Genomic DNA, 26,794 nt, shown 5'->3' with positions numbered 1-26,794 from the left:
GGGGCGGGAGGAGGAGAGGTGGGGTGTGCGTAAAGTGTGCGCCTTGTTTGGAGTCATATTACGCACAGGCATGGAGAGCAGCGCCTGGGAGGGACGTTTTTATATGTGGAAAAAGGAATAGCCGTCTCTCTCTCTCTCTCTCTCTCTCTCTCTCTCTCTCTCTCTCTCTCTCTCTCTCTCTCTCTCTCTATTCGGGGTGTTTTTTGGGGGGCGCTTGCGGAGAGAGAGAGAGTGAGACACCTGCACTCTCTGACTTCGCCTTACTTCACAGAGCAAACAGGCGAGCCTCGAGTATTTAAGCTGTAGCCTGCACTTATATCGCTGGAGTCTCCATAAATTGTAATAATGTTAGGCAGCGGCAAGTCAGCGACCACCAGTCCCAGACAGCAGAAGAGGAAAGGGGCCGATAAGACGATGGACTCCGTCAAGAGGCTCGGTAAGAGAAACTCCAAACTTTTTACCTTGAGGTTTAAAAAAAACACCATAATTTTATTTAAGCGCTTTAATGTGTGTCTGTAGCATTATAGTGAGGATATCTTCAGTGTGCAGAGTTTTTCTCCTGTGGACAATATTCCCATAAGATCCTTGATATGAATTTATATGAGTGTGCAGTGATTTTAATACGCATTTTATCACTGTTACACTCCTATCATGTTAATATTAATTATATCCCTTCACAAGAAATTATAGGATTGCTTATTTACTTTCTGGCTACTGATGTTCTTACTAATTTGATTATTATGTGTTATAAGTTAAAGCCTGAAATATGTGTTGTTTGTTCCTGACGCTCTGTTTTTACTGTTTGGTCACGTGCTTGTGACCTAATATCCCGGTTGCACCCCAAGTAACAGTTTTATTAGAGAAAACAGCAAGACTGATTTCTAGTAGCTTTCCTTTAAAAATGACAGTTTGCTGGTAATCAGCTTATAATGACGAGCTGCTGACACATCAAACAGAGCTGTAATGGACAGTGTGTGTGTGTGTGTGTGGGTGTAGTTGCAGTGATCATGTGTTAATGAAGAGCTGGACTACTCACTAGCCCACTAGTGTGATTCAGGCTCTTCACCATCCCAGCCTACATCAGCCCTCTTAATTCTTAACTCACACCCCGCCCAAAATAGACACCTGCTGAGCAGTAACAGAGCACCTGTCAGAATCTCTGGAAAGACACTTGATGTCCGGATATCTGGCACACCCGTTGGCACATTTGCTCTTTCTTTTAAAACTGTTTGAACCTGTGCCATTTGACTATTTATTCTGCACAAATATAACATATACTTGCAGCCGGTATGGTAGTGTAAATGGGTTATATGTTCTTTATGATCTTGGGTGGATTTACAACAGCATGACATCAAGAAACGGAAAGTTGTTTATAAGATAGAAAGAAAACTTTTAAATACGTGCAAAACAATGACTACATTCACAACTTCAAAATTAAATAATGTGCAGTATTTTACCCCCAAAGTTTCTCAGAAATCCTACAAGTAATAACTTTATGAAAACTGAGAGTCTGTTCATGTTTATTATGTTCATTATGGCATTCAAGTAACTAAAATCTTGCTCTAAAACGTTACATGACTAGAAATGATTTTTAGAGCGGTGTGTGTGGTCCAGGACCCCGACCGTGTCACTGACACAGCAGACTATGTTGAAACTCTGACGCTACGTGGGCGCTTGTTTGAGCATTACTGCTGTTTGAGTAACGAAACTGTATCTCTGCGCCTGAAAACGTACCATGCAACTGTCAAAGCTATATTTGAGTGTCCTGCTAATACTGAATAATGAAGCCAACGGGGTCATCCCTCCCCCGACCCCTCACCGCCATGTGTCTCCATAAATCAGTCAAGTGGCCTTTAACCCACCGTGCCCTAACATTTTAATCCTTTCTTACATCAAGTGAAAAACACTGTGTAGTTTTGTCATTTTACAGGCTGGAATGAAGGGAGTTCAGTGGTTGTGTGTGTGTGTGTGTGTGTCATGTGGTGTCATAGGACTAGTCCTGTGTGTTTTTTCAAAGGTTTCTCTAACAGACTAGTTCACTTACTGTAAGCCTTAAGAGGTGAATGTCATCTGTGAGGCTGAGATTTGTTAGTTTTGAGATAATCTGTGTTTGAGTTAGACAAGTGCACATGGTTAAATATATGCCACAGACGTCCCAAGAGGCGGGGGGGGGGGGTTGTGGATTTGATTTCAGCGTGAGTGACCAAAGTTGTCGGCAGTGTTGTTAACTCTGGAGATCTGTGTCACTGTGACAGTAGGACGCTGCATTTAGCTTATTGAGAACAAACAGCGAGCCAGCGTATGCTCAGAAATTACACAAACAACATCCGTGATTCTTTTTTTGTTTGTTTTGTGAAGGTTTGGCCTGGAGCTGCTGTATCAGAGTTCAGAGCTTAATGTATTTTCTTTGGGAAACAGTCAACTTAAATTAAATAGTAATTGTCTTGCTAATTAAAACAACTTCAGAGGTTAAAAGTGAAATTTGTTGCAAGAAGGTGCGTTCTTATATTAGCAATAATAACTGTTTTATAATCTAGAAAAGGGCAATTCTATATTTTTATTTATTTGATTTGATTTATTGATTGGGACAGTGTGCAGTTTTAAACATTAAAGATGCACTGCACCGGAGTTAGCTCGAAGCTAATTTGAATCCGTAGTCCCCCACAATCAAAACATACAACAGCACAACAACAACCAGTACAAAGCAAAACAAACAAACAAACAAACAAACAAACAAACAAAAAAACACACAGAACACACCATACAAAATACAAAGCTACACACAACAGCACATCACATACACCCACAATGTCAATTACAAATGTAAGTAATGTAATGTAAGCTAGACTATGACTATCACCAACAAATCCCATGTAAAGAGCAAAACCAATAATGTGCATTAATTCATAATTGCAATGATTCTACTGAAATGTGTCTGTAACAGAGTATCTAACACTGTCAAGTACCAAAAGCTGATTGGATAGAGCAATTAGGGCTGCAACTAATGATTATTTTCATTATCAGTTAATCAGGTGATTATTTTCTAAGTTAATTTTGATTAAACATGGCTCAACACAAGAAGGTCGACTCCTCAGGTCAAGACTCAGCAGTTTACCTACACCTGAAAGATGAGGGACACTCTTTCAAGGACAACAGTGTACATTGGAAGTACACAACACCACTTATCCCCCCACCTACAATGCTGCCCTTTCATCCCTTCCCAAGAGGATTTAACAACCATTCACATTTGGCCTCATGTGACAAACTCCAATAACTGTGGTTTACACTTGGCCTTAGGTGGCTCCAACAACTCTAATGACGGTCATTACAGCAGCCAGGAGCATTAACAAACCAAGTGGTATCAATGACCTTGATAACGATCCCACACAGTTTAAATACCTGGGACTCCCCACCAGTTAGTCAGAACTGAAGAAGCCCCTTGGATGAGAGGCAAAACGTCTTCACGTATCTACAACCAAGTCCAGTTGCACTCGATTCAACCCTCCTTGGATAACCATGACCTGGATGAATCCTCACAGATTTCTCGATTAATTCATTAGTCATTTGGTCTATAAAATGTCATAAGATGGTGAGAAATGTTGATCACTGTTTCCCAAAGCCCATGATGCATCATCCAACAGTCCACAACCCAAAGATATTGAGTTTATTATCATAGAGGACAAACATCAGAAATTATTTACATTTAAGAAGCTGGAAGAAGAGAATTTGGGCATTTTTTCTTTAAAAATTGAATCAAAACGAATTGTTGCAGCTCTAAACTGATGCTCTGCACTCTGTGACACTTCTTACTGAAGATATATAGTTGAGAGAGAGAGACAGAGTGACATAGTGCCCCCACTCCCCCGACAGAGTACTTTAAATTAGGACCCATGGCAGACATGAACTCAGTGTGTACACACACGCACGCACACACACACACACACACACATATATATGTATGTATGTATGTATGTATGTATGTGTATATATATATATATATATAGAGAGAGAGAGAGAGAGAGAGAGAGAGAGAGAGAGAGAGAAAGAGGGAGAAAGAGGGAGAGAGACAGACAGACAGACAGAGTGCCCCTACTCCCCTGATAGTGTGATACTTTCAATTAGGACCCATGGCAGACATGCACGCACACACACAGACACCCCCCCCCCCCCCACACACACACACACACACATATCTGTGTGATAGAGTGTCCCTATATATATCTATCTATAGCCTTTATTTATATAGCAGTTTTCAATAACGAATTTACAAGCACATCACAGACATAAAAACTGAAGATACACAATGCAATTACTATTTAGAATATGTTCAGTGCAATCAAGAAATAAAAAAGACAATGAGGGAAACTTAAAAAAGAATAAATAAATTAATAATTAACTCTCATCTTACCAACATATTTAACATACAAGGGCTGCCAACTGGGGTCCCTGGGGACATCAAGAATAAACTACTGTAAGACAGTAACAGATTAATATTGTTTTAGGAAAAATACAGTTAATTTGCATATTGTGTAAAATGGAAATATATACTATTCTCAATACAAATTGCAGCTTTTATCCCAAATACAATCTTTCCACAAAGCCTTCAATATAACTGACAGAGTGCCCCGACCCCCCCCGATGGTGTGTGATACTTTAAATTAGGACCCATGGCAGACATGAACTCAACACATACTCATATATTTATTAAAACTGCATAGATGGAATTGAGTGCTGTTGACTGGGATCCCCCAGGACCCCAATACATTGTTTTTTTTTGTTTTTTTTTAAAAAAGCACTAATTAAAACAGAAACATAAAACAATGATATGAAGTCATAGTGAACAAATTGATTGACAAAGTCATGAAAAATTGAAATGATAGAACAAAGAACCTGTGAGATATGACAGAGAGTAAACCTCTGGTGTCTGCAGGTACCCCAGTCGGTGGGATTAAGGTTAATGGTTTTTGGACAACAATAGAGCTGTATGACACAGGAGAATAACAGGCTTTGACTACACAGACAATACTTGTCAGCAGGATCAACTCATTGATGGTTTTGGTCTTTTTATCGGATTTTCTTTTTACATAAAGGATATTATAGAACAAAAGCTTTATACGCTGCATGATAATATCTTGTTTATTAATGAGCAAATGCATGATGTATCATTCATTACGATAGTCAAAGAGACTGTGTGACCAAATAGTGCTTAAATTCAACTCAATACAAAGAGGCTGCATGGCTTTTATGTTCAACTGTGTGCTGTCCAAAACCATTGGCAGTAATTCTGCATTTCCAAACAACACTCAGTTTGTTTCTAATCCTTTTTCCAGGGAATCTGTTGTCAGATCAGTCAAGGCTGCTGAGCGTCTCGACTCCAAAGTGCAATCCTCTTTTTTTTTTTGTCAAGCTTTCCTCAGATCATCTTCTTTTTCTATATCCACTGATTTTTAAGGTTGAGATCTCATTTTTGTTAAAGACAGGACTTTGATTTCAGAGATGCAGAGAGCACTGCCCTACTTGCCGGCTGCCCCCTGTCTCATGAGGACAACTGTGGGACAGAATTGAGAAAACTGAACTGGCCCGTCACCCGTATATATATTGACAACACCCTAACTTGTCTATCTTTATGCAAGTGTAGAATCCTTGCTAGCCGGCTCTCGTGACAGTTGTTATGCTGAGAGAAACGTGAACCATGTCCCAGGAGGAGCTGGTATGTGGGCCTGAGTGAAGAGGACTCATGCAGACACTATTACTGACCAGCCTGGAGGCACCATCGCCACACCCACCGTCGATACACCCTTGGAGAAATATGTCTTCTGGGATTCATCTGAATGTTTATTGTTTTTTCTGCAGCTGATTCAGCAGACGCTTGTTTTCTTTTTGCTTGTGGCCACTTGTTCACACATGGAGCTGTTAGAGTTATTCACCAGGTTTTTTAGAACTTCCTTTGCTAATTCCAAGAAATGTTTTTTTTTTTTTTTCTTTGCTATGTTACATCAGCGTGGTTGCTAGCCAGTCGGCATGCAGGGCTTTGACCATCTGATGAAGTGGATGTCAACAAGATTTTCTGCGGGAGACGATGAAAAGAAAACACAATTCGGCTGTCTTGCCTCAAGGATCATGCCCATCCCTCCCTTTACATACTTATGGAGAGGCTTTCAGAAACACATAGTGGATTTAAAATGTGAATGTGCTTCTGTTGAAACAAACTGTACATAGAAAACTCTGTTGTCTGCTTGCTTCCTTGCTTGCAGACTTGTTCTCACTTGTTCCATCCTGGTTAGATATTAAAACAGTGCAGGTAGGAAAGCAAGAATGCGGTTGAGGCTGGAGAGCCGATAATAAAAGGTGAATCGGTGGGTTGAGACAGAGGCAGTTTAGGCTGTTTGGGCAGCTTAACGTAGTCAGTGACCTGCAGTTAATCAGGTCCTTGTGCTCAGCTTGTGGGAATGCCTTGCATGTGGTAACAGCTTGGAAAAACAGGGTTGTTATGGACGGAGGGCTGGCAGGGGGATTTCTTTGTGTTCGACCCCGAGAGTGGGGAGAGATCCACGGCTGCACCCACTTTGTTTATAATCGGGGGGAGGAACTGAGAGCGGTGTCTGTTGTGCCGTAGCTTCGGGGGCCCTCCGAGGATCTCTGTCAGCCATTTGGCACTGACAGCGTGAGGACCTCACTGTGATTTTAGGGAGAGAGAGAGAGAGAGAGTATGCCAACTGCGTCTGGACAGATCTTTAGAGGTGAGCAGAAGAGACGAAGAATTATTTGACAAGAGTGAGAGTTTGTTTAGTCTTCTCCTCTGAATAGTCCTGAAAGAGAAAACAGCTCAGTGAGAGGTCCTATTCATCCCAGCAAAAGAAGCAATGAGGCATAGCCGAATGTCCTTTATTAACAAGTCTACTGTAAAACTGTCTGTCATAAGAAATTACAAATACTGACCAATAAACTTGCAGAAAGCAGTTTTCTGTTACAAGGGTTGCACATTTAGAAATGACAAATGACAAATTTTACACCGTCACCGTCATGCAAAATGTGAATTTGGCCCTTCAAACCTGTTTTGAACCTGAATGTCTTATTTCAAAAATATTTGTATTTGCCCCCAGATCAAATTTGTCTGGGAGCCTTTGTCACAAGTCATCCACTCTCTCTGTCTCCGCTCATTTCCCCATATTTCCCCCCTACTGGCAAAATAAAGACAAAACACTGCTGTCAAAACACCAGATAAGACCAGATACATTGGAGAAAAAAACATCTAAAACAACTCCATCCATACCACTGCAAAATAAAGAATTATTGGGATTTGAAAAAGAAAAAAGTTGAGTGAATTTTACATGATTTGACTCTGCTTTGCTTTGCCTTTAGTCTTGTGTGCTTGTGTGAAGTGTCTATAGATACAGAAATGTCCACTCCACAGGATTGAATTGGACCATGCTTCCTTTGTGGGTCTGACATGTTTGAACCTTTGGAATGAGAGTCAGGGAAACCACTGTGTAAACACGCTCCACAGGTCCTTTCAACTTCAACCTTGCAGTCCTCAGCAGCTTTAGAGAAGAGTGAAAAACGTCCATGATGATTTCCTAGAACCCACATTGACATCTTAAAAACACTTGTTTTGTCCGACTAACAGCCCAAAACTGAAATATATTCAATTTTTAATAATAGAGAAAAGAAAAATGCAGTAAATCTTGCATTTTTTTGCTTGAAAAATGGCTTAAATATCAATTTAGAGTTACTTTATGTAAGTATGATATGATGAATACTGGTTAATCTAAGAATTTAAACAGTAAACTGTACAGTATAGTGTATATGTCATGTGCTATTATATCACTGGGCTTTAACCCACTCTGTCAACTTAAACCTGTATTGTGTGTGTTGACCATGTCTATGGATCCCTCAGGCGTCTCGCTTTCATCTGTTTTCTCCTATAACATACCTTGATTCTGTCAGTGCTCAAAACAAACAGTGACACTTGCCTTTGTCCTGAGGCTCTGCATTTCTTTAACTACTAGAGTTGTGTCAAAGTCATTCATAATTAAATTTCCATCACTGGTAACAGCTAGGGAAAAGTATGTATGAACAGCGCAGCCAGACAAGCTCTGTTATTGTTACAACAGCCACCTTCTCTGCTGCCTGGTGACCCGCTCCTGCCCCAAGAGAGAAATACATCTAACAATTATTATTATTACCTGATTCACATGCACAGCATTCAGTTTCTGTTAGCTCTCTCCTAAACTTAAGTTGTTCATTATTCTGAGGTCATAAACAGAAGGAGTGTTCCTTTCATCTTTTAGAAACTCCTCTGTGAAAACTCTGTTAAAGCATGAAGTCACCTTTCAAGACACTCCCTGACATCTTCACCTAGTTTGTTGTGCGGTTTGTATAGAAAACAGAAACTTGGGTTTAAGGTGTAAGCAGAAAAGTGTTGACTATATCTATGAGGTCAGTGTGATGAATACAGCCAACAAGGTGTGTTTTCAGGGAAATATTAGTGCTCATTTTTTCACCCACTGTCTAAGCTCTCAAAAAAGAAAAAAACAATTATGTAGTTTAGTTAAGTGGTACTTAAATAAGGCAAATGCGTCACTGCCTGCTCCCAGGAACAAAAACTCACCTGTAAAACCACAGAATTTCTTTGACTTTGAGTTTGTCAGATATTTTTATACAGTTTGTCTTTTGTTCTTTTTCATGACCCTTAATGAATTTAGCAATTTTGCATATCCTCGTTATTTGAAATGGACTTAACTGCCACTGTGGAAAAAAATAGTCAGGGAGGGAAGATGAGTAAGTGACAAGACAGTATGAACTTATGATGAACCTCCTTAGACTCATGCAAAATAAACCTGTATGTCATCACACGTGTCCAATATCTCCATAAAATTCCACAAAAGTTAAAGGGAAACTTCAGTATTTTTCAACCTGGACCTTTTTTCCCATCTTTTTGTGTCTAAGTAACTAATGGGGACAACAATTTTTGAAACGGGCTGCAATGTAATCCGACTGAAATCTTGCGAGATTTCAGAACAAGACTTCTCCTTCAGCGAGACTTGGTTAGACACAACAACAGACAGACCAGATCACTTGAAAGGTAAAAAAAAAAGTCTTATTTCTCTGTATGGTCCTTTCCATAATGTTGTCAGACACTTATAATGTCAATGTGAGCCTGTCAGTGGCAAAAACAAACGCTTTTAGTGGACTTACATTGACAGTGCACTATTGCCCAGTCAGATTACATCACAATTCATTTCACGGCTGCAGGCTGCAGCGCTCTCACTCAATACTGGACCAATTTCAAAAATTGTTGTCCCCATTAGTCACTTAGACACAAAAAAAGATGGGAACATAAGGTCCAGGTTGAAAAAATACCAAAGTTCCCCTTTATAATCGTCCTGCTAATGACAAAAGGTCAAACTGATTCACACTTCATCTCTACATTTTTTTGTTTTTTTGTGTGTTGCCCAGGGCTGCTGGACAATGAGGACATACATGTGATGATGAAGGGCTCCAACATGGTGAAAATTCGCTCTCCGAGGTGGCAAAAGAACCGAACCCTGCGGCTGCTGGAGGACGGACTCACCGTGTGGTGCGAGTCCACCAAAAGCTCCCGAAAGGCCAAAGCCCAGCAGACGTGTAAGTACAGCTTAAACCGGCCTCTGTGGTCCAGGAGAGTACAGAGAGTGTGTGTGTGTGTGTGTGTGTGTGTGTGTGTGTGTGGGCTGGCCAGAGCAGAGTACTCATCAGGAGAGAGGATTTAAGGTGGAAAAGAGGCAAAGGACCAAGAGGAAAAAGGGACTCAGTTATGAGAAGTGGTGAGGGTGAAGGAGGAAAAAAAGGAGCACTGAAAGTGAGTGCTCATGAATAAGAATTGTTCTTCTACAATGAAGGGTTTTCATCTTGCAGAGGGGAAACTTAAGCGTTATCAGATTAGGAGAAAGGGGCTTTGCCTGGAAGGAGACTTATCTACAGGGGAGTAATGTAGAAACAGATGAACGGGCCTTCCAAAAGTCCAGTAACGACTGGGATGTGAGTCACTGTGCTCATTCAGCCAGCTTATTGTTCAGAGTTGTTGAGCTGTTGTATCCTGGCTTTATCTCATGCCCTCTCCTCTACTTTGCCTCATTAAAGGGATTGCTTGTTTCCTTGGTAAGTGAGGAGACTAATCATGAGCTCTGCAGCCTGGCTAACTAATGATCATTTGATATGTATGCACCAGTTCATAAAATGGATACGTAGATTTGTTAAGAGTCAGGTAAAGTATGCTGGATCACTTCTGACATGTAAATACATGTTCAGAAGGTGAAGCTGGCATGAGTTCACTAATGCAGGCGGTTCCCACGATTCACAAAAAGTGAACTCTGGGGGGTTTATCATGTATGATTGTGTCGTGGAGATGTGGAGATGTAATATTTAATCTTTGGGTTTTGACTGCCGATGAAGAGCAAATCTGATCACAGATGAATTCGAAGACACGCAGCACAAAAGCCATCAAAGATTCAATTCACTCAAGCCAGAAAAAACAAGTCAGTCTTGATGGTTTCAGGGCTCAGCACAGAATGGAAACAGCTCTCGTCAAGGTTGTGAATGACCTTAGAATGAAAACTGATGAGAAAAAGCTCTCTGTGCTTGTCCTGTTAGATCTCAGTGTGCTGCATTCAATACTGTAGATCATAATATTCTGCTGGACAGACTTCAGTACTGGGTTGGTCTCTCTGGCGCAGAGTTAATTGGTGTTATCATCGACTCTGACCTAAATTCTGAATGTCACATTAGAAACGTGACTAAAGTGTCCTTCTGTCATCTGAGGAATATTGCCAGAGTCAGACCGTTTCTCTCCCAGGCAGACACAGAAAAGTTAACATATGCTTTTATCTTCAGCAGGCCGGACTATTGTAACGCTCTCCTGTCTGGTGTGTCTAAGAAAGCCACTGGTCAGTTACAGCTTGTGCAGAAAGCAGCAGCACGTGTTCTGACGAAAACCAGACAGAGAGCCCACATTACTCCGATTTTAATTTAATCAGGTCATTGATTACCTGTCTGTCACAGAGCTAATTTTAAAATTCCTTTATTGGGTTTTAAAACACTGAGTTTGAGTGTCTTTGCTCCGTCTTATCTGTCTGACATGGTTAAGACAGTATGAGCCTTCGAGGTCCCTTAGATCCTCTGGCTCAAACCTCTTGATTGTTCCTGAGGTCAGAGCTAAAAGGCACAGATTTTGTTAATTACGCCCCAAAACTCTGGAGCAGTCTGCCTGAGGGCCTAAGGGGCTCTAAATCTGTTGAGACTTTCAAACGAAATCTTAAGACACATCTTTTTACCATCGCTTTCTCTAATTCTATCTTTTTTTCTCCTTGTTTTTATTTTTTTATCATAAACGCTATGCTTATCTGCTTTTATGCTTTGTGTTGTATTGTATGGATGAATTGTGCTACATAAATAAAGTTTATGATGATGATTATTATTATTATTACTGTATGAAGCTGTGTAGGTAGTTCCGGTTTTATTTGCCAAGGTTTCGAAACCTACTCTGCTGAGACTCGTTCCACCACCCTGATTCAGTGGAACTGGGTGGAATTTTGTTTGTGGGTGTTTGTGACATTGGAAATTTTAACCTTAGTGTCTCTTCCCAGAAACATTGTCCAGGTTACTCAGGATAATCCACAGATGTCACTGTGAATAGTGTTAATTTAAAAGAAAATAGAGCTCTCACTAGACTTCAAAACTGATTTTAAGAAAGTGAAACTATTTGCATGGCTAAATAGGTCATAATTTGGTTGACCCGCCCTTTAAAGATACATCTACTGGTTGGTGCTGGTGCAGAGGGGAATCTCTGAGATCAGGGAGTGAAGCTTCTCACTGACAGGGGAAAATATGCGTCTGGTTATATCATGTCTACCGGAGGAAGCTTCACCTTTTTTCTTCCCGTTTGGCCTTTTATCAAATGTAAAGGAAAAGGGGAAACAATGCAACATTTTAAAAAAAATAAGTGATTTTAATGGTTTCTGTCACAGCAGGTAATGAGAAACATAAACCAAAGTAGGTAGAAATCAAAACATGGCAGGTCTTAGACAACTTGTTCAGTGGTCGTGTCAACAGTCAGGCATCCTTTAAGGTCCTATCTGTTTCACATGTGTAAACACAACTTTGCCCGCCACCTTTCACATACAAACCCAGGCCTGGCTCAAATACAAGATTACCCTTCCTGGAATAAAATCACAAACTGTTTTACTGCTGTTCTTTTTTAATAAATCAGGATTTTATGTTCTTTTTATTGGTATTGGTCTTTCTTTATTTTGGCAATTTAAAATTCTGCTTCCCAGAATATTTAAGCCATTGGATGTGATGTAAATAATTCAACTATAAATGCAGTTATTCTCAGTAAAGAAGTTGCTTAATACACATCACCTTTTACTTTCAATTGCCTTCATTTTCAAATGAACACATTGTTTTACACTGCCAGTAATGGGAGTGGGATGTTAGGTTCGAGCATGCATGGTGAACCTGCTGATCAAGTTATTCAAGGAATCAATATGAGGATGTCAGTATGTTAAGGAGGGCACAAATCTTGTTATTGCTTGCTATTACAGTATTTCAGTTACACCGGTGGCCTGACTTATAGAAACACAGATGCCTGGAAGTATAAATAAAACAAGACACACTGATTGGGCTGTTAATGATTAATAATAATATAAATTCTAAGAAGATGGTGGTTTAACAGGAACTCATCAGCTCTTTTAACCTCAGCTGAGCTGTTTCACCTGCATCATATTTTATATGTTGGTCTTAAACTGACATTAAATTTCAATTCTTGGATGTGATTCTTATCTTCGAGAAAAAAATGTAGTACTGCAAGATAGAGAGGCGTTGGCTGACATGCATGAGCTCAATCTCTCCTCCATCTTTTATTTTCTTCCTTGTTGCTTGACCTTTAGCTTTCCCGCCTCCCCTCTGTCTGTCTCCTCCTTCCTGATGTTGGAATGCAGTTTAAAGCTAACCCCCTCAAGCCTTATAGATTGGGTGGCTGGGTAGGTTTGTGGGTCAGCGGGTGGCGAAGGCCGTCTTGATTATGCTGCAGCCGCGCCAGAAATAGATGTGAGTGGTCGAGTTGCAGTGTGTAACACTCCTTACGATGATGACAACAAGCAGTGTAGCTCCCCTCCAGTTAAATCACGAGCACAAGTTGTTTTTTTGGTTAGAGGCATTTGTTTTGCACATCCATGCTGTGGAACATGCTGTGAGAACTAGATAAAATACACAAATCATAAAATGTGTCCAGTGCAATACAGAGCATCCTCATAGAGAATAACCAATAAAGGAGATATCTCACAAACACAAACTATAGCTTACATAATCAACTAACTTTGAAGGCTATAAGCTGTTAAACTGTATCACAAGAATAATGGTTCCTCTATGGAAATATTAAACAGGTCCTTTTAAACATACAGACAAATTAACAGTGACAAATTAAAGGAAAAACCAACATAAAGTGTCTTAGTAAGGTGTTGGGCCACCAGAACAGCTTCAATGCACCTTGGCATTGATTCTACAAGTCTCTACTGAAGGGATGAACACCATCCTTCCAAAAGATATTCCCTCATTTGGTGTTTGATGATGGTGGTGGAGAGTGCCATCAAACACGTCAGTCCAAAATCTCCCATAGCATAGAAACATTAGGATAAAGGTGATCACTATGTACAGCTACGTATTGATTTGCGACTCTTCCCTCTAAGGGGACAAGTGGACCCAAAGCATGCCAGCAAAAAGTCCCCCACAGCATAACAGAGCCACCGGATCCCCACACTGTTGGGGTCAAGCATTCAGACTTGTTCCGTTCGCCACACATGCACTCACCCTCTTGTCAAGAATAAGGTGAAGGATGACTCATCTGACCGTATCACTTTTTTTTTTCCAGATCTCTGTAGATCAGTGTCTATGGTTTTTGCACCAATGAATTCTCAAATGTGCATTCATCTTCATAATGAGGGGTTTATGCACTGCAACTCTACCATAATATCCCTCTCTATGTAATTGTCGATGGACTGTTCTTGCTGACACAGTCTGATCACGTCCTGCGTTGACACTCTCAGTCACCCGAGGAAGAGTTGCTCTGTTTTTCTTTACATATCGCACTAATGCACAAACATCAAGGCCATCAAATTGTCAACCGCAATTTCCAACCCTCTTTACTGATGTCTCTCCCATAGATCTAACCGCAGATGTCGCTTAACACTCTAGCCAGTTGATCAGTCTTTTTGACTGAAGCTCCTGCCATCTGTGCCCCAACCATGAACCCTCTCAAAGTCACTTAGATCTCTTGCCATTTTGATAGAAAATCAGAATCAACTGGGCCTGCTCAGCATTTTCATGCATGCTGCAGAGCTTGATTGGATGTTAACTACTTAATTGTACCACACAGGAAGCATCTGCATTCATCATGTTTCTCCACTCATTTATTCCAATTTTTCCTTTACTTTGTCACTTGTCTGTATGTTCTTATGTGTATGTTCTTAATCAAATGTATTTAATGAACTTAGACTGTATAACTATCTCTGATGGCAGCTCCAAGCAGTGTAAGGGCAGAGTGACCACTTCAGCAGGCAGATACAGATATTGCAACACCGGCAGGCTGCTGAGCACCATATCTGTGTGTGTGTCCATGTGCGGGATGAATGCTTGGCTCGGTTCCTCTTTTTCCTAGCTTCAGGTCTGGCGCTTACAGTTCAGCGCTGCGCCTTATGCTCTAAAGCACTTGGCAGATAATACAACACTTAACACTTCTGCTGTTCCGCGCACACGCGCATGACACTTTTACCATGTCTCTGGGATAATTGCAATGGAGGAATGTGGAGTAATTTTGAAGAGGTGGACAGCAGAGGCTTTATGACCTCCAGCAAGAGAATGAGGCTATTGTCAGGGCAGAGACACTTCTTATTGCCCAACTGAGTGAATACCACGCTGCAGGCATCCTAGTGCAGAAATAGACGAGCTCCAGTGCTGAATCAAGTGTGTTGTGTTAGGCTCAGCAAGGGAGTCAGTGTACGTTTGTGTTTGGCTGCCTTCGCTGGGCAGAAAGCGTCGCCCGGTTTCACCAGAGCCCTGCAAATACGAGATTTATTGAGATCATATCAAGTTGTAAATCTCAGCCTTTTCGGTGTCAGATAAGATGTTACCTCGATGAAAAACTCTGTTAGAGGATTATGTACTCGCAGAGCGGTGAAGCATTCTTTCCAACGAATGTTCTCCTTAAGCAGAAGCAGGAAGGCTGAAAACCGATCAGACAGGAAAGTCAAATATAAGAGAAAAAAACATGAAACTTACTGTAGGTACAATGAATATGAATGAGAAAGTCGTCGCATTGCAGGTTAAAATTATCCTGTCGAGATGTGTGTTAAGTATGTGTTATATTTGACAATGACGTTGCCGTGTCAATCCGCCCGGGGAAATTTATGATTCCCTAAAAAAACTTGACGCTTGACCTTTAGCTGGTTTGCTTCATGTGTTATTTTGATCTTAAGCCAATGCTGTGTTTACACAACAACACAAGAGCTTTCTTTGGCCTTAACTTTCTTTTCTTTTCCTCTCCTCTCCTAGTCGCGGTGACAGAGGTGGAGTGCGTGCGTGAAGGCTGTCAGTCCGAAGCGTTGAAGCGGCTGTCCGGGACGGTGCCCGAGAACCAGTGCTTCACGGTGGTTTTCAGAGGAGCCAGGAAGAGCCTGGACCTGCTGTGCCCCTGTGAGGATGTAGCACGGCGCTGGGTACGAGGGCTCCGCACCTTGAAGGAGCGCGTGGCCAACATGACTCAGACGGAAAAACTAGACCAATATCCTGCCCAATTTTCAATACGCTAGATTAAATATAGTGCAGCTGAGAGTGCATTGCTATGGTGACTGACTCTGGCTGTCACATGCACTATCCCACGTCCACAGCATAGCTAAGATGAACAGTAATGACTAGATAAAAAAGCCCTGTCTAAATATAGTCTGACTATCACTGTTAATTACAATCCCTCATAGCCAGAGGATTGTGAGTGTAGGTATCAGGTAGAGCATAACATTAAGATCATCTCCACTCCTATATATGTTTTTGTCTCCCTCAGTTTCTTTCTTTCTTTTCTTCGATTGATAGTTTTGTGAACATATTGTACATTATAAATCAACAGGGCAGTTATCTAGTTAATGCTATCTTCTATCTTTTGCTTTCGTTCTTTTTGTTTCATAGCTCTAAAGATGTTTATCTTAAATGGTTTATCATGTAGGTATGGACTTCCTCTCTTACAGTTTGCACAACTGCACGTGCACGGACTACAATTAGTCTTGTCGCTAACAAACTGATTGACACATTTACAAGAGATTTCATGGCAAAAGCTTAATTTTAACTAGTGTTTTTTGGACTTAACCGATCGTCATGTTAAACTATGTAAACATCAACAAAAGCTGAATCATGCTTTCAGTACAAGGGGCTTTTATTTCAGTTAACCATCATAGCCGTTTTCATGACTAAAACTGAGTGAAATTATTGTATTTAAAGGTCCTATGCTGTGAAAAAAAACACTTTTCTTGCCTGGCTGCCTGAATTTGGGTTAGTTAAAGTTAATTAATTATAGCCCTTGATCAAAGGTACATTTTCAAACAGATTTTACTGGCACACATTAAAACAATAACCCTTTCAAGTTGGCAGGGAATGTAAGAAAAACCCTTGGACAGGTACACTCTTCCAAGTCAAATAATAGGTTGCAAAAGGGCAATAACAATAAAAAGCCACAGTATGATAGAACAAAGAGTGTCTGATGTCTCTCCTATATATCAACACCCACATGATGAAGTATAATCCAACTAAGATTTGAGTTTATCTTTGCACATTATGAACTCAGAAGCTCCCCCTAACTGTATGCTTAGACATTAGTCTTTAGGTTTTTTTTCCTTAATCGTCTACACTTGGATCCGTGGCTATCTGCGGCGAGCGGATCAGAACCAGGATGGCAAGATGTGCTACGATGAAGTCAAGCATCTGCTACGGATGATCAACATTGACCTGAGTGAGCATTATGCCCGCTCTTTATTCAAGGTGAGGGCATGTGAGTTCCTAGTATCTGTATCCTGTGGTCAGTAAATATAATTCATGTGAGCTGAATCCTGAAAGCGTACGAGTGTAAGAAGAGAGGGACTAACTGCACAGGGATGATATTTTTGCTAGTTAGGGTCGTATCAGCTTACTCTGACACCCTGGAGTCTAGAGTCTGTGTTCAATTACCAAGCCAGCGGCAAGCCAACCACCAGCCCCCCTCCCTCTTATCTTCTCTACAACAAATCAAGAGCCAGTTTTTTTCTTTATTGTGGAGGATTAGTGTCTGCTATGTCCCTCAGCTCTCTATTACAGCCGAATTGTTGGTTTTATGCTCCTTCCTGGTGCAATTTCCAGTACTGACCCTCCTCAGAGAACCATATTCTTAATGTAAGTACGCACAGCTGGGTTGAATTATTACAGAGATGTTTTTCCCACAGGGAATTTGAAGCACTCCCAAAACAAAAGCATACCATGTTAGATTTGTGTCTATATTTTGCCCCGTGTGTTCGATTTTTTGTCTTTTCCACTCATCCCTCTCTCCCTGTATCCCAGAGGTGTGATCGATCCGGTGATGGTCGTCTGGATCACATAGAGATTGAGGAGTTCTGCAGAGAGCTGATGCGACGGCCCGAGCTGGACGCTGTGTTCAGACACTATTCAAGTAATGGTTGTGTGCTCTCCACTGCTGAGCTCCGTGACTTCCTGGGAGACCAGGGCGAGGACGCTTCGTTGAATCATGCTCAGAGCCTCATACTCACCTATGAGCTAAATGACTGGGGTAGGTCCTAAAAGCACTCATTAAAGGCTTTAAAGGAATAGCATACAACATTTTCACGTAAGCACCAAATGGTGATTTAGGCTAAACCTGTGAAAGTTTATGCTACTCCAAAATCTGAGGCAAAATCCTCTGCTGCACAAAAAAGTGATGCACTTTATGTTTCCAGCAGCGACAGTGGTTTGTTTACAGGAGCTAGTTAGCGTGATAGCCACCATAGATGAAACAAAGAAGAACAAAACACCACCTATAAAGGATTTCCAAGGAAATAACAGAGAGAAGAAAAAAGCCTAAAAAGGGCCCATTCATTATTACAACCTACATACTAAAAAAACAATATTCACAATGTAAATAAATATGATATACATAGGTTATATATTGTATAAAAATGAAGCAAACTTATACAACAGAGGTTAAAATATGTTTTATGTGTTTTGTAGGACATTTAGGAAGGGCAATAGATCATTTTAATCAACTGAGGGAAAAAGTTCCATAAGTTAGGATCATTTATCTTATTGAAAATTACCTCTGCTAATGAGTTTGGGAAGATGATGAAAATTAGATGTCTTCTTGATTAAGAGTGAATCTGGGAATTAGTTTGAAAGTAAAACAAGAATTGATCTGAAAGTTTCCCCATTTCTGAAATAAAGGAGCCAATGGGGTGCAAAGATTTGACAACTGTTTGCCTGCCAAGTGTTGTCAGGTATAGTAATAGCTATATAAAATAATAGTATATATATTTGTATATATACTGTATGTATTTGTACTCCTGCCAAAAAGGAGTACAAAGCCAGGCTGGAGCGTGATTCAAGCACCAACGACCGTGCAGTGGTCTGGAATACACTCAAGACAATCACAAATTACAATAAGAAAAGCCCTGCAATCACCCCTGGACCAGCTGACGAACTCAACACCGTTTACATTAGGTTTGAGAGGTCCCCTATCACACACACACTGATGGCCCATTGTCTGGGCCACCCCTTTCACCTCAGGACCATCAGCCTACCCCCCTAACCCATCCCAAAAATACAATCCAGAGCCATTAGTTGTTGACTGCCTGCCTGACACATCCAGCACATACAGTATGTTAGCTCTGTTCGTGGACTTCAGTTCAGCTTTCAATACTATCCTTCCCAACCGTCTGCACACCAAGCTACTACAAATGCAGGTACCCCGCCCCATCTATAGGTGGAAATCAGACTTCCTGACCAACAGGAAGCAACAGGAAGCAACAGGAAGCAAAAGGTGTGGCTTGGCACCCACCTATCTGCCCCCTCTCACCACCAACACTGGAGCTCCACAAGGTTGTGTCATCTCCCCATATCTTTACTCTCTGTACACCAGTGACACCTCCAGCCACCCTTCCATGAAGCTGGTCAAGTTTGCTGCATCAAGCGAGCTCACCAGAGGATTCCAGTTTTACAGAACCACCATCAAGAGTGTCCTCGCCTCCTCCATCACTGTGTGGTACCCTGCATCCTCTGCCCACACCAAATTCAGACTGGAACACATCATGCGAACAGCCAGGTGGCTCACAGGCCAGGAACAGGTGGCTGTGAGCCCCCCCCCCACCCCCCCCCCACCCCACCCCACCCACACACACACACACACATGCACTTTCACACACACACTGTATGGGATGGTACAACGTCTACTATGGGCACATACGTCCTGCCAGGACTGTGCAACATGTAGCATACTGTACCATATATTATTACTTAACTGTATATTTATTCTTGCTCCTAACTTGTATATATATTCTTATTTATGGTTATTTTATTCTATTATGTTTCTCCTCCTACTCTAATTTTTTCTTAGTGTGATTTTCTATATCTCATTCTGGTATTTTCTTCTTTCACTGTGTTGTGTAGCTAAGTCAAATTCATGTGTACATTTGGCAAATAAAGTGATTCTGATGATGAATGTCAAGTATGAGATTTTGTGAGAGGAGGTGGCTGTAATAGTACTTTTTGTTTAAAGACTTAAATTAAACCATCACCAGTTTCTCTGATAAGCCCACTAATTGATAAACAGCTTGATGAAAACATTTTGCCATTTGTTGCAGCTCAGAAGAACCTGTTTATGACCCAGAATGGTTTCGCCATGTACATGCTGTCCTGCGAGAATGATTTGGTAAACCCTGACCATAAAAGAGTCTACCAGGACATGAGCCGCCCCTTGGCCCACTACTTCATCTCCTCCTCACACAACACCTACCTAACCAAGGACCAAGTCACCAGCGCCAGCAGCACCGAGCCATACATCAGGTGTTCAGACACAAACTCATCAAACAGCACATATTTTATTTTTTCTATATCTGCTTGAAAATCTTTTATCTGCAATCATCCTGTGATGTGATATTAAGCATTCGTCTGTCACCGACAGGGCTCTGAATCAGGGCTGTCGCTGTGTGGAGCTGGACTGCTGGGATGGAGATAAAGGCGAACCTGTCATATACCACGGCCACACTCTCACCTCCAAAGTGCTGTTCAAGGAGGTCATTGAAACCATCAACCAGTACGCCTTCAAGGTAAGAGAAACCTGATTTGTTATCTTTTGCTGAAGTAAATCCTCAGCTCTGACAGTTTGCAAACTGCTCCTCCTTACTGCTAATGAATTAAGTGAGAAGTCAGTCAGTAAACACATCCAGATTCCTAACTTCTGGCCTTCACAGCTCCCTACACTTCTTGTGGTTACAGTTGCATACTTGGCACTGAGGCAACTGTGCAGTACTTTGACATGTACTATTGCATTACAGTGTACAGGCCTTGCATTGCTATTATGTGATCTAATTGCATTTTAATGGCTTGGCATAAGATTTTTTCTGCGTTCCTCCCCACAGGCGTCCCCATACCCTCTAATCCTGTCCCTGGAGAACCACTGTTCTGTGGAGCAGCAGGCTGTCATGGCCAAACACCTCCGCACCATCCTGGGAAGCAAACTGCTCACCAAGCCCCTCAGTGGCCAGCTACAGAAGAATCTGCCTTCTCCTGAGGTATAGAAAACACACACACACAGCTGGAACCTTCTTCAAAGACCTCTGGCTGTCCAGTTTTCTAATGAAGTAATTTGTTCCCATGACCTTCTTTGCAGGAGCTAAAGGGGTGTATTCTAGTAAAAGGAAAGAAACATATTCCTCACCTGGGCCAGCTGGGCAGGACGAGCAGCTTTGCCAGCTCTTCAGGCTCAGATGATGAACAAGCAAGCAGCATTAAGAACACACCCAAGAGGGTCCCTGCAAAGGTCAGTTCAAGACAACAAGTCATTATTTCTTTGCAAGCTGCCTGAGCAGCTGCTAACGTGAACTTTTTAGATAATCAACCAATTTTCCTTTTTGTTTTCCTTTGCCCCTCCCAGGTCTGTCCTAAACTGAGCCCAGAGCTATCAGAGCTGGTGGTGTACTGCAGGAGTGTCCCGTTCAGCGGGTTTGAAAATACATCTGAAAAACTGCCAAATGAAATGTCCTCCTTCTCTGAAAGTGACGCCCTCAGGCTCATCAAAGACTCTGGTACAACAGCAGACATAATTGCATCTTGACATTATAGAGAGAAAGTCAAAAAGATTTGTATAACAGAGCGTTACTGCTGCTGATTCTACAGAAAATATAATCAGCCTACAGTGTATCCTGGCATGTGATTTTCTATCTTTTCATTTGCAGGAAAGCTTTTTGTAAGACACAACAGCAGGCAGCTGAGCCGGATCTACCCCTCTGGCCAGCGCCTCCAATCATCCAACTATGATCCTCAGGATATGTGGAACGGTGGCTGCCAGATGGGTTAGTCTTCCAGATCGAAGCTAGGATGCTGTTCTCATTGTTGAAAATTAAGTCATATTATTTGAAAAACATGATGTGGTCACTCCGTAAGTTCCAAAGAAATGAAAAAAGTGACTCCCCCGAGAACACACTGCTACATCACAACACATTGATGTCACTGGAATTTACTGATTCACTGACTGTAATTCAGTGTTCACTCATGCTGAAATGTTTTCTGTTGGCGTGTCTGTAATCAGGTTTGTCATGTTACTGACTGCACTCTTCTCTGTTTGCTGTGCAGTGGCTCTGAACTTTCAGACGTCCGGGGAGCAGATGGACCTGAACCAGGGTCGCTTCCTACCCAACGGTCACTGTGGATACGTACTGAAACCCAGCTTCCTGTGCAGTGCCACGTCCAACTTTAACCCAGAGAACACGGGAGGAGGCCCCGGTCATATTCCCACCCAGCTGACTATACGAGTGAGAGGTTACTTATTGGAAACATTCTTACAGAGCATTTTGATCAGTTGACTTAATGTCATCTTAAATTATGCTCATAGTTTGATATAACACATGACAGTATGCTATTGTCTGACAATACTGCAAATTTTGACATACTTTGTTTTCCCTGATCCATATACTTCATATACTTTTGCACTCTATTTACCCAATATTGTCCTTGTGTTTCTCCATAGTGTCATTTTACTGTTGTTTATGTTGTCTCATGTTGACATATATTGCATGTCTGTCTGTTCTGGAAGAGGAATCCCTTCTCTTTTGCTCTTCCTGAAGTTTCTTCTTTTTTCTATAAAAACGTTTTTTGGGGGGGTAGTTTTTCCTTTATCCAATACAAGGGTCTAAAGATAGAGTGTGTTGCATGCTGTACAGATTGTAATACCCTTCGAGGATTTGTGTTTTGGGGCTACACAAATGAAAAATGACTTGACTTCAGTCAGAACTTGATATGCAAACTGAGTAATTACATTTCCTTTTCAGGTAATATCTGCACAGCAGCTGCCAAAAATCAACACAGAAAAGGCTAGCTCCATTGTGGACCCACAGGTGTGGGTGGAAATTCATGGGGTGGCTATTGATAACGCAAAAAACAAAACCCACCGCATTGACAACAATGGTAATGCACAATAAAGCAACGACAGTTAAGCATTAAGCTCATATTATTAGCTGTGTGGATGTTTTAAATGATTGGTTATGATTAATGATTACTGTAAAATAATGTAATGCTGTATTATTTTTTTCATTATTGTCTTATATTGTCATGATGCAAAAGCAGGAGGTAACAGATAGTACCATTTATCTTTGTGAGACCTGATTCTGTGCAGTGCATTTCTTTGACATATTTTTGTAGGAGCCTTTCCTGTCTAACGCCATGACTGGTTTGTATGAAAGGTACTGGATGATGTATTTACAGCTCTTGTGTGCCCTCTACAGGTTTCAACCCACAGTGGAACTGCACTCTGAGCTTCCCACTGCAGGTCCCTGAACTGGCCTTGGTGCGGTTTGTAGTGGAAGACCACGATCACACTTCAAAAAATGGCTTTGTGGGACAGTTCACTTTACCTTTCATAAGCCTACGCACAGGTGCTCATTAACATCCCCTCCACATATTATAAAACAGTCAAAACAGTCAGAACGTTTTTTTATAATGTGTGTGTCACATTCTCTATTCTCAGGTTATCGACATGTTCACTTACTGAAGGCGGATGGTTCCAGTCTGTCCCCTGCCACACTCTTTATCCATGTCAAAGTTACACGCAAAGGAGTTCCCATCAAAACTGTGTCAGCGTATAGCCATTGCTAAAGGCAAGGAATGACATGCATCTGAACCAGATGGAGAGCTGCATTCTTCTAACAACAAAGGTCTTTGGAAAAGGAGCTGTGATATGAGGAGAGAGAGCAACTGCTGCTGTTGCTGCTGCTGCTGCTTCGCGCCAGTCTCCCAGTCCAGACCTCAATTCGTCCAATTTACACTGAGCCACTTCCCCAATGCAAGATGTCGTTTATCAGAGATGAAGAAGCGCGTTGGCTCTCAGCAAATGAATTGCCTCGGGCTGGATAATGAATCCATGATACACTGTGGGAGTATCTGGTCTTGTCAGCGCTGAGTGCTCTAGAAACAGCAGTGAGGCACTGACGACTGGTTCATGAAACACCCTGATATGTGACGCTGTACAAAACAGTTCTTAATGTTAATTCAAATGTGTAGGAGGTTATTCCATATCTGAATGAAGTTATGTTATCTTACACTTTTGCATTTTTTATACTAAAGTATTTGGTTTTGACTTACAGAAAGATGGTAGTGTCACTACTAAGTGTTAATAATTAGATGGAATCATGAAAAGCTGTTTTGTTACAGCTAAAATTTGAAAAAAAAATATAAATATTACTGCAAATTAATGTTTCAGCACTAACTGTGATGTAATACAGATGTAATACTGTTTCAGTGGTTGCCACGGGATGTATTGTTCACAACGGTTGAACAAATTCTCAGAGTTTAATTCAGCAAGTCTTACTTGAAACTCCAGATACTCTTTGGCACTTTCAATGTCTCTTAAGAGAAAGACTTTCTTTTGAGATTTCCACAATGTGTGAATGAACTTGAAATATAAACAGTATTATGTTGCAGATAGATCTTAAAAATGTAACTTATTGTATTTGCATCAGCATCATTTCACATAATGAGTTTATTCAGTCAAATTGTGTTTGACTTTTGAGGATAACTTTTGCATGTTTGTTTGTTTCTTTTCTATTGACAAGCCTGTAACATTTCTTCGTTGTTGCCAAAATCCAGTTAACCAATTGGTGGTTAAACACTAATTGCAATAATCTAATCCAACCACCATTTATTGTAGTGTACAGGGGATCATTTAATACTTTTATAAGGATGTTCCCTGCTAATAAAATGGTGCAGTAATGACAGGTGCTGCATATAGATTACTGTAATTACAGTGTCTATGATCAGGATGAGATTCTAGCATGTAACTAACCAATGGTGAGTGAAGTATAACCTTGCAGTGTTAATGTTTATAGCCTTTGTACTGTGAATGGCTGTTGGTATTATGTGTGCAAGAGAAAATACTGTTTTCATAAAAGAACTAATAACACATCACTGTGTGAGACCTTCTGTTGTTTTTACAGAGAGATCAATATAAAGGCATACACCCATGTTTGGTTTGCATCTAACTGTTCTTTAAGTACTGAGCAGCTAAGCTCACTGCAAGTTGTTAAGCTGCAGGAGATCTAGAGGGCTGATGAACTGCATGTGGGCCAAGGCTGAGCCAAAACCATGCAGGAGGCTATTTGTAATTAGGCTGGGTTTTTTTTAATTAGTTAAACTAATGGCTTTATTAACGGCTTGTAAATAACTGACTAATTCTTTATAGATCAGTCGTAAGCCATTAATAGGAACAAATTTGGGATTTACAGGTTCTTAAAAATCCTATTGGCTTGTGTGTTTATCCTTTCTACTGGGTAATATTGCCATAAATGTTTTATAAATAAATGTTAGTAGCACATTAATAAGTGTTCATGGATTTATCGCCTTCTAATTAGCCATCAGTTGTGTAGGTATAAGTGCTAGTAAATAGATTGGATTTTGGTGCAGATCCTCTGTAACCCATTTCCAGAAGATAAGTGGTAAAACTGTCCAACCAGTCAAAGGTATTTTTCACAACCTGCCAACCAACCTGGTCATGATATTCAATAGTTTTCTTATTGTCAGAAAATCCCATGAAAACACCAAAACCAACAATGAATTGATTGAGGTTGTCTGTGTATCCTAAGCCTGATAAAGCTTATTCCTTTCTGCTGTAGGCCTCCATGTTGTCCAAAAACAATTAAAACACACCAAGGAGCTACTTTTTTTGCACTAACAACATGTTCCTTCATTACCATGAACAGGGGCATTGTAGTTTGTTTTGACTGTCCTGCTGCTGTAAATACTCGTTATTGCAGCAAATCCACAACTGCAAATAGTCCTCCCCCCAAAGCACTATTATCTCATTTCAGGAATGTTTGCTAAAAACTACAGTGGCCAGTATTATATGTAATTACTAAATTACTGGGCCTTTAAAAAAACGAAACTACATATTTGTTTGGAGTTTTTAAATATTTAAATCTTTGGGGTTGAATGCCACAAACAGGGCGGGGAAGTCAGAAAGTATTCACAAACCAATGCATTGTTGTTGTGGGATTTGTATTTACATACTGACAAACCCTTCATTCCTAATAAGTAATCTATTAAGCAACGGTACCTCATTTATCAACCATTAATAAAGTCTTAAAGTCCCCCTCCATTCAAAATATGTTTTTCTTCTTGTTCCTACAGTTGCTAGTTTGGAACCAATCATGGTTCAAATTACAGTGTGATGTGGAAACTTGAAGCCTCGAGTGCACATAATTTCATTTTCATACTATTTATTTAAAACCTCGGAAATTGCATTGAGGGAGAACCCTCATTTTCAATGGTGCCGAGGTACAGACATACAATAAATGCAGACACAACTAAAATCAAATAGCAATAAAAGAAGATTACATGGCTATATCAATTAAAAAACAAGGTAAAAATTAACAATGCCAAAAAGTAAAAGTGTAGACTGAGAGTGGACTTTACAGTAAAATAGGAGACAACTTGTATCCAGCAGGAAAACTTTAGTAATTAGAAATATTTGCAAATTCATAGATTCTGAAAGGAGTAGATGCCATATTAAGGATATAAATGAGGTAGTTATTCTTTTATTGTGGAAAAACCATATTAGACACGAATTCTTAATCCAAGTAGAGTATTTTATACAGGCTACATCTAAAAACATGTCTGGAGTGGATCTTTAAGTTACACAACCCATTTATATGGGTGTCTAATTACTAAGCGGCTCAATATTACATCATAAACATTATGTTATTATTTAAGAAATTAGTCTAGGTTGTAAACTATGCGTATCCACTCCTCACATGTTTACTGTCAAACGCCTTGCTGTTTTAATTTCCCTTTGAGCCAGATGACAGATCACATGGCTTTAATACCCATGTGTGTGAATGTGTTTGTGAATATAATAGAGATTAAATCATAACTTTTAACTTTTTATTATGAGAGTAAGACGTTTACGGCTAAAGATATGTAAAACCAAACTGTCACTTCTACTATAGAGCATGTTGTGCTTATTTTTAACTTCTTGGAAACAAGTCCAGGA

The 26,794-nt window shown here is 40.6% G+C and overlaps 1 protein-coding gene across 1 annotated transcript; it reads left to right on the top strand.

Annotated features, from left to right (window-relative positions):
- The first annotated feature begins 106 nt into the window (after window positions 1-106).
- On the top strand, window positions 107-24,711 carry plcd3a (phospholipase C, delta 3a). The gene is made up of 15 exons (XM_067571439.1): window positions 107-436; window positions 9,460-9,627; window positions 15,586-15,814; window positions 16,929-17,058; window positions 17,611-17,836; window positions 19,899-20,100; window positions 20,219-20,363; window positions 20,676-20,828; window positions 20,927-21,076; window positions 21,191-21,341; window positions 21,492-21,608; window positions 21,889-22,067; window positions 22,584-22,719; window positions 23,037-23,186; window positions 23,279-24,711. Exons 1-15 carry the CDS (start codon window positions 346-348, stop codon window positions 23,404-23,406), a joined length of 2,355 nt encoding a protein of 784 aa, XP_067427540.1. The 5' UTR covers window positions 107-345; the 3' UTR covers window positions 23,407-24,711.
- The last annotated feature ends 2,083 nt before the right edge of the window (window positions 24,712-26,794 follow it).

Source organism: Thunnus thynnus, chromosome 17, assembly GCF_963924715.1.
Source record: "Thunnus thynnus chromosome 17, fThuThy2.1, whole genome shotgun sequence".
Classification (NCBI taxonomy): domain Eukaryota; kingdom Metazoa; phylum Chordata; class Actinopteri; order Scombriformes; family Scombridae; genus Thunnus; species Thunnus thynnus.
Note: the sequence above shows the minus strand (reverse complement) of the source record. Positions and strands in the feature narration are given on the sequence as shown.

Coding starts and splice junctions, on each gene's coding strand:
- plcd3a (XM_067571439.1), top strand. CDS start 346: ATGTTAGGCAGCGGCAAGTCAGCGACCACCAGTCCCAGACAGCAGAAG. Junction 15,815..16,928: donor CAGACGGAAAAACTAGACCA/ATATCCTGCCCA, acceptor AATCGTCTACAC/TTGGATCCGTGGCTATCTGC. Junction 17,059..17,610: donor ATGCCCGCTCTTTATTCAAG/GTGAGGGCATGT, acceptor CCTGTATCCCAG/AGGTGTGATCGATCCGGTGA.